Genomic DNA, 14333 nt, shown 5'->3' on the forward strand with positions numbered 1-14333 from the left:
CCTAAAGTAAAGTATGGAATTATTATCACAAATTGTGTTAAAGTATGCAAAATAAAAGCACTCGTTTTGCACTAAAATGTCCCGTGACTGATATATTATTATAAATGACATTATTAGATTGTTGATACTGTTGCATAAATGTGTAAGCAGCATTTTAGTGCTGTAACTGGTCGGGCTGGAGCTCATTTGAACTACTTTATATATTTAGTAGGTAGTTTAGTGCATTTTGCTACACAAAATTATATTCTTTCTTTTTTTTTGTAAGAGGTCACAAAAGCCACATAGGTTGGGAACCACTTGTTACAATGTGAAGTAGCTTTCATTTTTAATTTAATGTAAAATGAAAAACATTAAAACTGAAAAGTGCTACTAATCATAATTGTCGTGGAGCAGAAGTATAAAGTAGCAGAACATTTAAATACTCAAGTAATGTACAAGTACCTTGAAATTGAACCTACGCACAGGACTGGGGTAAATGTACTTAGTTACATTCCACCACTGCTCATTGTCCATATGCACAGGGTATGATACAATTTCATTCATAAAAGCCAATTCTTAGAATAAATAAGTGCAAGCATCTACCTGCCGCACTGGTGGAGATATGAACTCATATGCTGCTCTGTTTGTGGCCTTCAGACACAATCTCTTATTTTAAAAAACATTTATAAAACTGATGTGGCTCACATTATATAATGTTTCATACCTCTGAAATGGAAACACGAAATACCCTCAGTTAATGACGAATGGATAAAAAAAGGTTCAAAGAAAGAAGAAAATATGAAATTCTCGCTCAATGTTGCCCTGGAGGGTGATCAAAATCAAACTCTTTAATAATGTCTCTCTCGCTTTGTTCTTTCTTCCCCAACTCTTAATTAGTCTTCTTATAGAAAAACTTATTTCCACAGTGTTGTACTTTCCTCTGATCTGAGCCAGGGAGGGGGGGTGAAACAAACCTTTCTCCCCTTCACCTAAAGGCAAACAGTTTAATCAAACTCTCCCCTGATTGCTTTGTATAAAGCGAGCCTGTTGCATCATGACAGCTTCCTCCCTCGTTGTCTTCACATGTGGTGAAGAATAAAAAACTTATCTGAGAATGCAAATGACAATTAGTAGAAAAGGAGTTGCATTTGTGCAGCAGATAAAGAGTCGGAGTGAAAACAAACCACCCAGAACGTCCTTCCTCTTTATCTGCGCCGACAGGAGGACCTCTTACACCCACACCCTAACTAGGGAGTGTGTCACCATGGTAACTGTCATGTCCCGCCTAACCGGACCGTGCCAAAGAACAGTTCACAAACAGCATCCATAAACAAAGTAGGGACTGAACCAAGTCATTGGGTTAAAATATGAATAATCGCAGCCCCCCCCCTCTACAGGTGCACATGAACTGTGATGAATGTGTAATGTCAGATTTCTATGTTCACCCATTTGTGCCTGCAACTGACATTTTGAATTTCCTTATGGAAGTGTTCTCTGGGCTGCCGTAAATAATAATAACAATAAAAAAATGTTTGAATTAATATTACTTTTTCTTTCTTTCTTACTTTTTTTTTAAGGACAAAACAGACAAAATATAGTATGATAAGAAAATGTCTGTATCTCCGGTATCTATAGGTATATATCTATGAACTCATAACAAGTTAAATATCAAAGATATTCACACATCCGCAGTGTAAATATTTCATATTAAAGACATTTAATAAATGTATTTACTTGTTTTCCGCCCTAAAATCCTGACTATTGATAAAAGTGTGATTTTCCATGTGATCTAAAAATGTCAAAGTTGCTATGTTAGATATTTATAAGTATGATCGTACCAGATTTCAAGACCAATCAGAACAAATGTTGTGGCATTTTCTCCTTCTCATACTAAATATAGTATAATATAATACACTAATATATAGTGTTTGGGCACAAAGGGGTTCATGGCTTTCAGCAGATGCATTCGTCGTGTTGTGTGAGAAGTCCCTGTATGATACTGAACAGAGGTGGCTGTATTCTGTAGTATTGTGTTTATCCTGCACTACATGATCCTGTCCAGGTACTAATTCATTTTGTTAGATTTGCGGACGACACAAATCAATTTTCTTCTGTGACAAACTAGAAGCAGCTTTTAGATAAAGTTGAGGAAGAATTGGAAACCCTAAAGAAGTTGTTTTATACTAATAATAAAACAAAACTCACTTCGTTGAGGGATCGTAAGAAAAATACTGAAGTAACTCTAATGTAGAAATTGAACATTTAGTGTGTGAAAACAAATCCTTGGGAGTGATAACAGACAATAACCTCTGTTGGAAACCTCACATTAATCATAATCAAGTAGAATTTTTCTGACTTATGATTTGTTCTGTTATATTTTAGATATGATTTAGCATTTTAATAACTGTATGGTCAATTTGTTGTATTGTGAATAAATAAAATGGAGAAATTTGAATAAACCTTTATTGTCACACATGTAGAACACACAGTGAAATGTAGACTTTAACCCATCCTGGTATTAGAAGCAGTGACTTGACTTTTGCAGCAACGCCAGAGTCCAGAGTTTCTAGCAGAAGCTAAGACAACAAAGTCCCCTGAAGACGTGTTTTCCTCACAAAGTCTATTATTTAAGGGATTAAAGACAAACTGCACTGTTATCACAGTCAAGGCATAATGTGATGCTGTGTCTGTGTGACATATCTAACAAACAGATCTCTGCTCTCCACATCCTGGAATCTAGCTGAGTGCATGAAAAAGAGTTTAATAAGTCAGATAACGTGACATCAGCTGACATATCGCAGCATTAAATTCCAATCCATGAATCCATCACGCATAAATCCGAGGGCTATGAAATGCAGAGGACTGAAAGATGCATCACCACATTGTGAGATAAAGCTCCGCGCGTTTTTGATAGATGATGAAGAAACTCTGTTTCGGCTTACTGCTGGCTTCTTTTAATTAGATCAAGAAATATCAGACTCACAACTACATTCTGTAAAGTGTTTTGGACATGAAGGATATTTGGAGAAAGAGCTTCTAGGAAAGCATTTATAATGCTGTGAAACTGATTCATGGTACAAAATAAATTGTTTATATATTATAAATGATTATGAAAGGTAAATGAATGAACCTTTTCCTAGGATATCAATGAATGAAAGCCCTCAGTTCTCATTTTAAATAACAGTGTATATGCAGTCAAAGTTAAAAAAGTGTTCAGTCCAGCTGGGTGTAATAAGGGTGTGTGCAATCATTGGACCAGAGGCGATCAGGTTGGGAGCAGATAAGAAGTTCCCCGTGCTGTCTGGTCCACCCCAGATCTCATCACAGTATGCTAATGAGCTGGGGAGCCTTTAAGTGTCAGAGCCCAGCATGCAGAGCAGTTAGGAGCCCAGACGTCGACACAAAGAAGCCATAAAACATGAAGGAAAGTGTCAGCGAGACATGAAAGATGCCACACTGCATGCAAAGAGGTGAGTGTGTGATACAGAGAGAAGGTCGCTGAGGCCTCACGGAGCCTCGCGGCTCTGCAGGGACAGAGATGATGGTGCAGGATTAGGGATGGGGTTTTTTAAAGCCTATTTTATTCTGGCAATTCAAAATCAATTTAAATGTTTTTATTGTTTCCCTAAGAAAGATGTCTCCAACAATCTAAATCATAGCAAACAAAGTAATATGTACAAATATAACACATAACAGGATAGTAAATGTATGTTGAAAACAAAGTATTCAAAAACATGGAAATGTTATGTATAATAATAAGTGTTATTCATTGGCATAATGGCCACAGGATCTTTGTTATATATATATATATATATATATATATATATATATATATATATATATATGTATAATACATCTTTTTAGTATATTACTATTATTATTATTATTATATAGTTAGTTTTGTTTTTAAATGTTTTTTTTAAATAATAAATGAATAAAATGACTTACACACCAGATTCCCAGCACCTATCAGTAATAAATTAAGGGTTGTTTTACATATTATACACTAAAAAGGGAATTTTCTTTTGACTGTTTTTAAATAGCATCTTTACCATATGAGTAACATTTTCATTGGTTGACCTTCACTGTATGCATCACTAACGACTCCCTTTGCCTTGCAGATTACAAACACGGCAGGAACTCACTGCTAACTGAAATGTCTTGTGCCGCGGACAGGATATCATCTTATACTGTAAGTTTAAAAAAGAGACACTACAGTATAGATGATGTACTATCCAGGGTTTCATTCTCCCACCGGCACTACCAGCACACTCGCGCCTAACTGACTGCGGAGGAGGAGGAGGAGGAGCAGGAGGAAGAGGAGGGCCGTCAAACCGTTACCATTACTGAGTTTTAGTTATGGTAAGGGTTATACGGCCCTTGCTCAATGTCATCTGGACCTGGAGGATGAAGAAAGTGATTGATGAGTTATACATGGTGACATCTTTTGATTCCATTTTCCAGATGTTCTTGTTCATGTCAAATAAAGCTCATGGCTCCCAAACAAACGTCTCCCTCGTTATGTTGGTAGAAACACATTTACTCTGTGTATCAGCTTTCTGAATATCTTGTGTTAATGTGCCGACTGACGTGCGACAGCTATAATATTTTGAAGCAGCAGTTGGCTTGTCTAAGTGGTGATCTCTGCCGCGCAACCGTCTTATCTAATCAGTTGGAAGCAGGGAGAGCTCGAGGGGCTGACACGACTTCTGTGAGACATTCAAGGCCTCTCCCTCCCTCCTGTCCCCCTCGCTTCAGGCCACTAGCTGGTTATTCATCAAGATGCCCCGGATAGAGTAACCGTCGAGTTAACTCACAGGACAGCAGGGACGAATCCAATCACCATTATCTGACCCATTTTAGCATCAGGTTAGTGCTCCATTTTGCGATCCATTAGGGAGACAATTCAGCCCTCGGGGGCAGAGCTGGGCTTCGTAAGAGCCAAAAAAGCAGAGGGAGGAGGCGGGAGACAGGGAAGAAAGCAGCGGAACAAAAAGGGATAGTCGCAGGGATGGATGGCCACACTTCAAAGGCAGTGGAGAAGGCTAAAGTGATGTGGGAGTGGAGGAAACAGGGGTGGATGGTACATCAGGGAAGTATGAGTGAACGTGACTGTGCAGGTCCCGCTAGGCGCAAGATGCCCGCCAAGTAAAAAGCTCTGAGAGCCAAAGATAAACCATCGGCCTTTTCACAGCTCGCCAAACCTGCTCAGCCATGAACACTCCGTCGAACGTGTGACAAAACATCCATTTGATGAGTCCGTGTCATGTTTTGTTGCCTAAAATATATCTTTGCTAAATAAATGCCAATAATAATATTTTGCAGCTTTTAAAGGAACACTTCACCCACACTGACGACGTGTTATGTTGAATTCTTGAAGAAAACTTTGTCTTTCTCGCTTTCCTCCACGGTGGAAGAAGAATAAAAACAAAGAAAAGTTTTGATGAGTTGAAGTAATGAAGTATTTAATACACTTCTGCATAAACCGTGTCAGACGTGCACAGAGTAAGCTTTTAGCAAAATAATGAATGTGTTAGGACAGTAGTGAATATACAATGGATAAATGAGACTTGGATTGTACTGCACGAGTTGTGTGAGTTTGTAAACGGATGTTTTGATCTAGTTCTGCGGTTGTTAAACATTTACTTCAATTCATTAAGACTTTTCTGTTTTTTGGATTCTTCGTTCACCAAGGAGGCGAGAAAAACAACCTTTTCTTCAAGAATTCAAGGTAACACGTGCTGAGTGATTGATATACAAATCATCATCAGCTCATTTTGTGGGTGAAGTATTCCTTTAATGGACATATTTTCTCCTCTTTACCGATTCAGATGTGTCAAATGTATCCAAAGTCGGGGCCCCCCTCAGTTTTCCACCACTATAACAACAGCACATACTTAAACATCTTTAATAACGTCTTCTGAGACTGCATGAAAGGATTTCTGCTGATGCATGAAGATGCAAAAGTCAGCATTTAGAGTACACTTTCTTTCCTTCAAACAGGCTCATCTCAATGGGAGCTCGGGGACTTTGGATGCACGCAACTCCTCTCAGTTCCCCGTCTGACTCATGATGAGGTCCACTCTTCAGGTCTGCCAGAGAAAAATACCAAATGAGTCATCTTGAATGCGGCAGAAGCAGTTTCCATTGAAGTCCTTCCAGCCTTTTCACTTCTTCAGCTTGAATGTCAGATTCAGCTTCACTTCCCTCAGGAAGATGTCACTCAGGTCCTCAGCCGCCTCTTTGGCCATACGCGCCACCATCTGGCCGGCTCTGCCTATCGCCATGTTCTGTAGACAAGATCAGGCACCAGTAAATAGACGGGGCTTTGATTTGATGTATGTGAGTAATGCAGGTTTAAACAGTATCATGACGTCTGTAGCTATAGCAGCAAAGGATATTAGAAGGTTTTATAAAGTCACGTTTAAGATGGTGAAACGCAGCTTTCAAGGTTCGTATAGCTTTTTAAGAGTTACATTTAAGCACTTTCAAGGTACTTAAACCAACAATAACTCTTAAAGCCTTTATCATTACATCGAAATTGTGACTATAAATGCAAATGTGAAAGGTTTACAGAACTCCTTTATACCCACAGCAGTTAATGTTTATTGTCACTTTGTTTATTTGACCAGCTTTTCATATTAACTTTGAATGTATGATTTCATCTTGATTAGCTAGCACACAGGCAGATACAACATCGGGCTTGTTTCATTTCAAATATGACAAGACTTTTGCTTTACATGTCATTGTGTAGATGAAACAACAGATTATGTTGAAAATCAAACATTTCACGAGGAGTATTTCGCATATTTTGAGCAGAAATAACAAATACCAGAATCTAAAACAATTTTAAAAATTGCATAAAAGATGCTTAATCCATTATTATATTGATAATATAATATATTTTTACACTTACTGAGGCTTTATCTGCGACTTATTTTTTCCTCTTAAAGATTGCATTGACCTCTTAAATCAAAAACAAAAAATGATTTTAGATTTAGTCAAAGATAACTGGACAAGATAGCTTCGTACCAGGAACTATTGATAAAAACAGGTGAGATTCGATCTCCTTGTTGAGTCATCTCTGTGAGTCCACCCGGTCTACAAGTCATTACAGTCAGTCTTCCTGGAGTTCACTGACCTGGAAACATTTCCGCACCACAGATGTAACTCTAAATATTCTTTGCCATGAAATATGTATGGTTTAGAAAGGCTGCTCAAATATTTACAAGTTAAAAACACACAGCAAATGACTATCAGAAGCCATCAGAGAGGCTGCAGGAACCTGAACCAGAACCAGCATCTTGAAACAAACTGTATTTCTTACAGTTTGTTTCCTGCTTCATTCATATTGCACCTAATTAACACCAACGTGTATTTGAGTGTCCTGATCATGATTATAAACTATAATCGATAAAATGTGTGCTAAACTAACCCAAGACTTTAAACACGCAGCAGGACATACAGTCTGTTTACAGATCAGTCAAAGCTCATTTTCAAGACCCACTTACCATGTGAGACTCTTTGTTGACATAAAGTTTCACAGATATTTGGAGATCGCCATTTTCTCCATCATGCCAATGCTCAACAAGCTGAAACGAAAACATTGAAATATTAACAATGCACTTAGTTTCTACAAAAGGGAAAAAAGTGTAGGTCAATGTGGGAGCGGAGACGTGTGTTAAAGAAGTCCTCCAGATGAGCCTGACTGGGAAATCTAAGGGTCAAATGTTTTGCATTTCTATTCATGTGTTTTTAAAGGGAACATTCGCCACCTTTTATGTGGATGTCCAATGAGTGTTGATGGGAAATGTAGTCGAGTGAAGCAATACATTCCTCAGTGCGTGCTCTATTGACTGAGAAAGCTGTGTTCGCAGTTGCAAAATCTGTTGTTTTTCCTGCATCCAGTGCTGTAATTTCACGTGACAGTGCATAGTTGGATGCAAGAAGAACTACAGGCTTTTAGCTTGCATTTATAGTGTCCGCATCTGGGTAACCAGGGGACACCGCGCACTAGATGCCGCTCAAAAGCAGAACTTCCTTTTTCTCTTTACTTGTATTGCAAACTAGCTACGTTCCTAAAATATGAGTGCAGAGGATATTATGACTGACTGGGATATTCAGCCGTGTTTTTTTGGAGTCACAGCATGCGGGCGAAGAAATGCAGCGGAGAGAGGCCGAGGCTGTGGCTGCATTAGCCGGGAAGGAAAATATGGCCGACGGGGACACTCCGGGCATCAGACGCTCGCGCCAGGCATCCTGGTAAATGTAGGCACTGCCAGCACGGCTCTACAAGCAGGAGAACTCAGATTTTGCTTTAGTGTGGCACGCACTGAGGAATTTATTCCTTCAATTGACTACATTTACCATCAACACTAATTGGACATACACATAGTTTTCCCTTATAACAGACTCTAATACAGTTTGACTTGATGGGGTGAGTTTACACCTGTGGATTCAGGAATTCTACAGTAGCAGTGAATACAAACCAACATGATAAATAAAATGCAGGGAACAATGAAAATAATGCCAGAATGGGAAATGGCGTGTAGAGAATGGCCCTCCAATGGAAGCAGCTGGAAGCTGCATCAACGCACATGTCAGCTTTAAATAAGCCACAGGATCAGCGCAGGGAGAAGTGATGGGTGTAGTGACCTCACTGTCACGCGTGACTTTGATTATCCGTGAAAGAATTGGTTCACCTGTGTGATTGAATAGGGCACTTCCAGGGGCAGATACTCCAGAAGCTTCTCTCGGATGATGTTGGTGCACACCTGCTCGGGAGTCTGGTCTGTCAGGACTTCACTGTGGTAGTGCCACAACCCTGGCTTGGCTGCAACCATTAAGTAGCTCTACGACAACGAGATCAAAGAAAACTAAAACTGATTAATACAAAAACAAAAATGAGATATTGTATACTAATACAGAACTGAAGCCATCTTGGAAACCTAGAAAATACTTAAATGTACTGAGGGGCTGTAGTTTCTGTTTTAAGTTTGTTTCTGGCATTTACCTTTCATTATAAAAGTATAACGATAGAATAATCGATGCATCCTGTTCACGGTTGTCCCTGCTATGACCATAATGTAACGTGTACCTTCAGCGTCTCCACGTCCTCTTTGTCCAGAGAGGAGAGCATGAAGACTTCCTTGAAGTGAGGCCAGCCCTGCTCGCTCTTCACCGCCTTCAGCTGCTCTGTGCTCAGCCCAGAGTCGGGATCAGCATCGCCCTCGGGCCCCGTGTTGTCCTCGTGAGCCGATGACTCCGGGTCCCTCTTTGCCCTCTTCTCAGCCCACGGAGGCTTGATCACTGGCCTGACCCGCAATTTGCGTCCGTTCACCACTCCACATGTCAACTCTGCTGTTAAGTCCAGCAGCCTGTCCTTAGCCTTAAGCAGGTCTACCTGAGAAACAGAGCAGCATCAGTGAAGACATCTGGAAGACTGCTCAGTGCAGGTTAACATTTCTTTCAATGTCTTGGGATGTTTTCAAGGTAAGTCTGGAGATATTCTATATTTTTCTTATTGTCAACAGATCCCACCAAAACCAACAATAGATTGTTTCTGCTACTACCTGAGTGTTACCCATGTATGCAAAGCCTGTTGTGTCTTCTTTCTGAGTGCCATAGAACACCATTGTTGTTCAAAAACTAAAGAAAATCACTGAGACGCACTTCAGTAGCATTGCATGGGCTTGGAATGAATGGGCCAGTATCGTTCTGGGTAAGAATACCTTATTGAGCACCAGGACTGCGGGGACATTAGGGTGCTGGGCCAGGCATTTGAGCACTTCGAAGTCAAGCCTTCTGCACATCCATCTGTCCGACACATCCACCAAGACGACCACTGGGAATGGACACAGTTTCAATTATAAACCCGTTGAAACTCAGCACTATTCTTCTTAGCATTAAATCTGTTATATGAAAGCATCATAAAGAAAAGCGCAGCTCAGCTCAAACTAATAAGGCTCAGAGTAAATTTCCGTCATACCCATGTCAGCTTCTTTGACCGTGCTCCAAGGATCCAAGAGCAATGTCTTCTCTAGCTTGTGTCTGTGGAAACATTCACAGATTACATTGTATAATAATACTCCATGAAGACTACAGACTTTAAAAAACATCAGAAAAAAATAAAAAAGTTACCTTTTGACCTTTGATGCCGTGGTGAAACCAGGAGTGTCCAGCAAAATCTACAAAGGTCACACACAAATATATTAACGTTTGGTTTTAGAATGGCATCAATTATAACAATAGAGACACGAGGAAGCTCTTACTATCTGTGTGTTCTCCTCTGTGAGGACGCCCAGGGCACGTGAGCGCGTAGTGTGCACTTTCTTGGACACAGCAAACACCTTTAAGAAATAATCATTGGCTTTACAAAGTGACCACCTCCTTCTCCTCAGTAAGACAGATTTGTTACTGTGTGCAGGTGTAAAAGACCTTTTTTCCAAGGAGCTGATTGGACAATGTGGACTTCCCAGCATTCGGGGCACCTATTAGGGCCACTTTCAAAACCTTTGAGTTGTCCGGCTGATCTGGATGTCTCAGTAACAAGGATAATTGTTCACCTGAAAACACACAAACAAAATGAATCATTAGGCAGACAATAAAGGAAACTAGATTGGTGGCAGGATGATGTCGGCAGAATTTGATCAGTTGAGTTTAGGGATGTAAATCAGGAGGCAGGTCTGATTACCGTCGTCTGGCGGAACTGACGCTGGATGGCGATACAAACTGCCGTCTGCCTCTGCTGCTTTGCCTTTCATCAGTCTGTTGAGAAATGCCTCTGATGTAATAAAACAAGCCGGAGTGAAGATAAAGCCATTCCTCCATCCTCTGCTGCAGGCAGCGTTTCCTATAAAGACATCAACATCCCCATCACAGCGCTGCCAGCAGGGCTGCAAGGTAACCGATTCATTATGCTTACTTGGATGTTAATATGGCACAGTATGATGAAGCATTCGTAAACTCGATCATAACATTAATCACAGAACCCCCTCATTGTTGGAGTGATTGTGCAGATTCAGTATGATTGAGTTTACAAAAGAATGACATGCCTTAATGAAAGTATGTTTGTAGCTAAAGAGCCATAACGTATTTGTTTGTTTCAGTAGAGCTGCAACGATAGGTCGACCAATCGATTAGTAATTTGCCAGAAAGACATGTTTGAGGATTGTTTTTTCATGCAAAAATGTCAGAAAATGCTGTTTTCAGCCTCTCAAATATGGAGGTATCCTGCTTTTCTGTTTTGCATAATATTAAAGTGAACATCTTTGGGTTGGGTTTTGGACAAAACAAGACATTTAAAGACATCACCTTTGAATTTGAGAACTGGACATATCATGCACAAATAGGGACGTCACAGGTGTAAATATATCCTTCTGAAATGGAAAATCCCAAATATTTTATTATTATACATTATATATTTTAATATTAAATTAAATTGTAATTTATTCTGGCTTTACCCTGTATACCACACATCGTGTCGGATATCGATGGAAACAGCATAACTGTATTATATTCACGTGTTTGTAAACAGTGTGTGCCTCAGAAGAGCCATGATTTATATAATTATAAACGTCAGTGTACGCGTCTGGGCTGGCCTTGTATTTAACCCATGCTTTACGAACAGCACAATATATTTCCTTGCTATGAAATAAAAATAAATGAGCAGCAGAAAGACTTGTTTGGGACTGACCCGCTGTGAGAGACCATGACGCACTGTCCTGTCGAGCAGACCCGACGACCAGTCTGGAGAGGACGGCGGAGTCTCTTAAGAACCGCGAGCACAACCTGGACGCCATTGAGCTTTGGTTACTGTGACTGCTGTATTTCAGATAATATGACAGTACTTGTCGTGCCAGAGGTGAGCCGCTTGTTCATATTCACATTGCTGTTCCAGGGGGAAACCATGTTGCTTTGACCAAAGAGAAACGTCTTCCGGTATGAAGAGCGTCCACTCCCCTCAGAGGTTCGGGTGGAAGCTCCACCGCCCCCTGGCGGCCACTGTGTCCACTACAACATGTCCCCTCTGTTACAAGGTTCCACTTTATAGCCTATCATTTGCACAGCAATCACAGAGAAGCAGTCGTTGGCAATGAACATCTTGGATCTCAGACTCCTTCCAACAAAACTAATTTTCTTTTTTTTAGAAAAAATGAGCAAAATGAGAATATAAGAGATACAGAAATACAGGGTTAAAATATATCAAATGAAATCAAATATAAAATAAATAATATAAAGTAATATAAAATTGTGGTAGACAGTATTTCAAATGAATAAATGTAAACATGAATGTAGTAAATGTATATGTATAATGAGAAGAGAACAGCTACAGTATAATACTCACATTAGTCTAAAAATGGCGGTCTTCAAAACTGAAATGTCTCTTGTTTGACATGCCAAATAATTACATCCTTATTTTACATTTACAGGTACATTATGTTGGTTTTCTTGTTGCAGTCAACCCTCTGTAACTCCCAGAAGAACCCAGGGACCCCATTTTGGAAACCAGCTGTTTTGAGCAGGCAGGATATTCAGAGCCTATAATCAGTCAATGGCAATTCCAAAATCAGCTCATCACAATGCACATACACATCTGCGGACATGAGCAACCCGCAGTTTAAAATGGATGACAGGCGCTCAAAGGATGTTTTGGCTGGGGTGATAGTCTCTAGATTACTTTGTGAGGGATGGTGCGCCTATAACCACAAATCAGATCGCTCTGTGCAGACTTTTTCTATCCCTCTTGTCCCTTGAGTGCACAGAACAGAGCTTATCCCAGAGGGTGCTTGAAGCACAGTTGTGACAATGTTGTTGAGGATATATCGAACATCCACGCTTAAAGCAATATGCCAACCTGAGTGGAACACTGCCTGCTCTCACATCCGTAGTACTAATTCACAATGACAAACTGACATAATGACTTGATAACCATGACGTCAGTAAGGTTAATCACTGCACTAAAAGGACACAGTTTGCATATTGATTGATTACTGTAACATGTTGTTTTCATTCTGTTTGGCAAAGCCAGGCGGAGCAGATGTCTCCCCGTAGTCCATCAAACACGCCGGCGGTTTGTTAGTCCTCGAGGACTTGCTCAGGGCGGAACAAACACCTCCACTGGGGAGGATGATGAAGGATATCAGGTAGCTCACAATCTGTCATCATCTAACTCTAAAAGCTCTGCAGCAATGGAAGGGCAACAAAAAAAATGCAGCTTTTAGCAGACACTTACTGCCGAATTCCAATTGAACCAGAAACCAAAAGGATATTTGAGGATCAGTAATGTTTGAACTTTCTCTCTATCTGCCTCCCTCCCACTCTCCCTCTCGCTCCCTCTCAAATTCATTCAAGGCCTTTTCTCCCTCCGGGCTTTCCTCACATGGCCATTTCACGTGGGAGTGTATCAGAGTTCTTTCTATGACTGCATTAACTTTGGCCTTCAGAAAGAGCTCTCTCTCTCTCTCTCTAGAAAAAAAAAGACAAAAAGGATTCGCCTGCAGACCATTTAATCATAAGCTGTAGCCCACTTTGCCATTTGAAGTGCACTTGCCAATGAGATTCAGCATGGTGTGATGGAAAGCCTCCCTCTGCTGCTGCAATTCAGCGTGCTGTTGATTTCTAATCAATCTCGTTTCCTGTAATTCTAACAGAACACTTTGTATTGATAGGGAATCGGTCAAATCTTCCTGAATATGCAGAATCTTTCTGCAGCTGTGGCTGTGCTCTGGCAGTCTCTTTTGTTGATTTGCTAATAACACTAGCTGCAATAACTGGCAGGAAGATCTGGCTGCTCATGAGGAAGTTCATAGAATAATAAGTGTGAGCCATGGGGCATGTTAACAGGAAGCACAAAAACAATCTGTCAGTGCGTCAGAGCATCCATCACTCCATCACCGCTGATTGCAGTGAGAAGATGCTGCACAGTTGGCTGACTGTCTATAAAACAGCAGCTCCTCAACTTTTTCATGCTGAGGACTCCAACGCAGATAGGCGATTTGTAAAGGATCCCACAGATTAATGAGTGGATGGATGGATTTCATAAATGAGGAAGCAGTGAGATTTTAACTGTTGCATCATACGTGAGGCACCGAAGGTCCTCCAAGTTCCCTGGATTCAGCAATCACTGCATCAACCTTGCTACGGCTGCTTTTTAAAAGAGGTGATTTAGCTCCCAAACTACCCATATAGGTCACACTGATGCTCTGATTGTACAATCTCTCGCTCAATGGGGGAGATAAAGGGGGGAAAAAACTTTTATTCATTCTAGACTTGCAATCGATGGGACTTGTCTGTGAAGTGGATCAATAGCGCCTCTCTTTGAAATCATCAATCATGTCAGTGGTGAATTTAAA

At 40.4% G+C, this 14333-nt stretch overlaps 2 protein-coding genes and 2 long non-coding RNA genes across 4 annotated transcripts in view; 3 read left to right on the plus strand and 1 right to left on the minus strand.

Annotated features, from left to right (window-relative positions):
- Positions 1-3233: 3233 nt before the first annotated feature.
- LOC115018524 (uncharacterized) lies at positions 3234-4178 on the plus strand. Its single transcript, XR_003833395.1, has 2 exons — positions 3234-3449; positions 4101-4178. It is a non-coding gene; the product is annotated as an uncharacterized LOC115018524 (long non-coding RNA).
- A 617-nt stretch (positions 4179-4795) lies between these two features.
- LOC115018525 (uncharacterized) lies at positions 4796-6075 on the plus strand. Its single transcript, XR_003833396.1, has 3 exons — positions 4796-4848; positions 5674-5710; positions 5983-6075. It is a non-coding gene; the product is annotated as an uncharacterized LOC115018525 (long non-coding RNA).
- eral1 (Era-like 12S mitochondrial rRNA chaperone 1) lies at positions 5872-11985 on the minus strand. The gene is made up of 11 exons (XM_029447542.1): positions 11675-11985; positions 10673-10831; positions 10417-10544; positions 10251-10328; positions 10120-10166; positions 9968-10029; positions 9711-9823; positions 9077-9382; positions 8682-8831; positions 7491-7571; positions 5872-6269 (listed from the first exon to the last, which is right to left on the minus strand). The coding sequence occupies exons 1-11, from the start codon at positions 11778-11780 to the stop codon at positions 6147-6149; spliced, it is 1353 nt and encodes a 450-aa protein (XP_029303402.1). The 5' UTR covers positions 11781-11985; the 3' UTR covers positions 5872-6146.
- The window catches only part of fam222ba (family with sequence similarity 222 member Ba), a 37271-nt gene continuing 33763 nt past the window's right edge, over positions 10826-14333 (plus strand). Inside the window, exon 1 of the mRNA XM_029447535.1 lies at positions 10826-10881. The gene's annotated coding sequence lies outside the window, so the exon portion shown is untranslated. The remainder of the gene's footprint in view (positions 10882-14333) is intronic.

This window comes from Cottoperca gobio, chromosome 14 (assembly GCF_900634415.1).
Source record: "Cottoperca gobio chromosome 14, fCotGob3.1, whole genome shotgun sequence".
NCBI classification, from domain to species: Eukaryota; Metazoa; Chordata; class Actinopteri; order Perciformes; family Bovichtidae; genus Cottoperca; species Cottoperca gobio.

Coding starts and splice junctions, on each gene's coding strand:
- eral1 (XM_029447542.1), bottom strand. CDS start 11,780: ATGGCGTCCAGGTTGTGCTCGCGGTTCTTAAGAGACTCCGCCGTCCTC. Junction 8,832..9,076: donor AGGACGTGGAGACGCTGAAG/GTACACGTTACA, acceptor TCGTTGTCGTAG/AGCTACTTAATGGTTGCAGC. Junction 6,270..7,490: donor TCAACAAAGAGTCTCACATG/GTAAGTGGGTCT, acceptor TCTTGTCTACAG/AACATGGCGATAGGCAGAGC.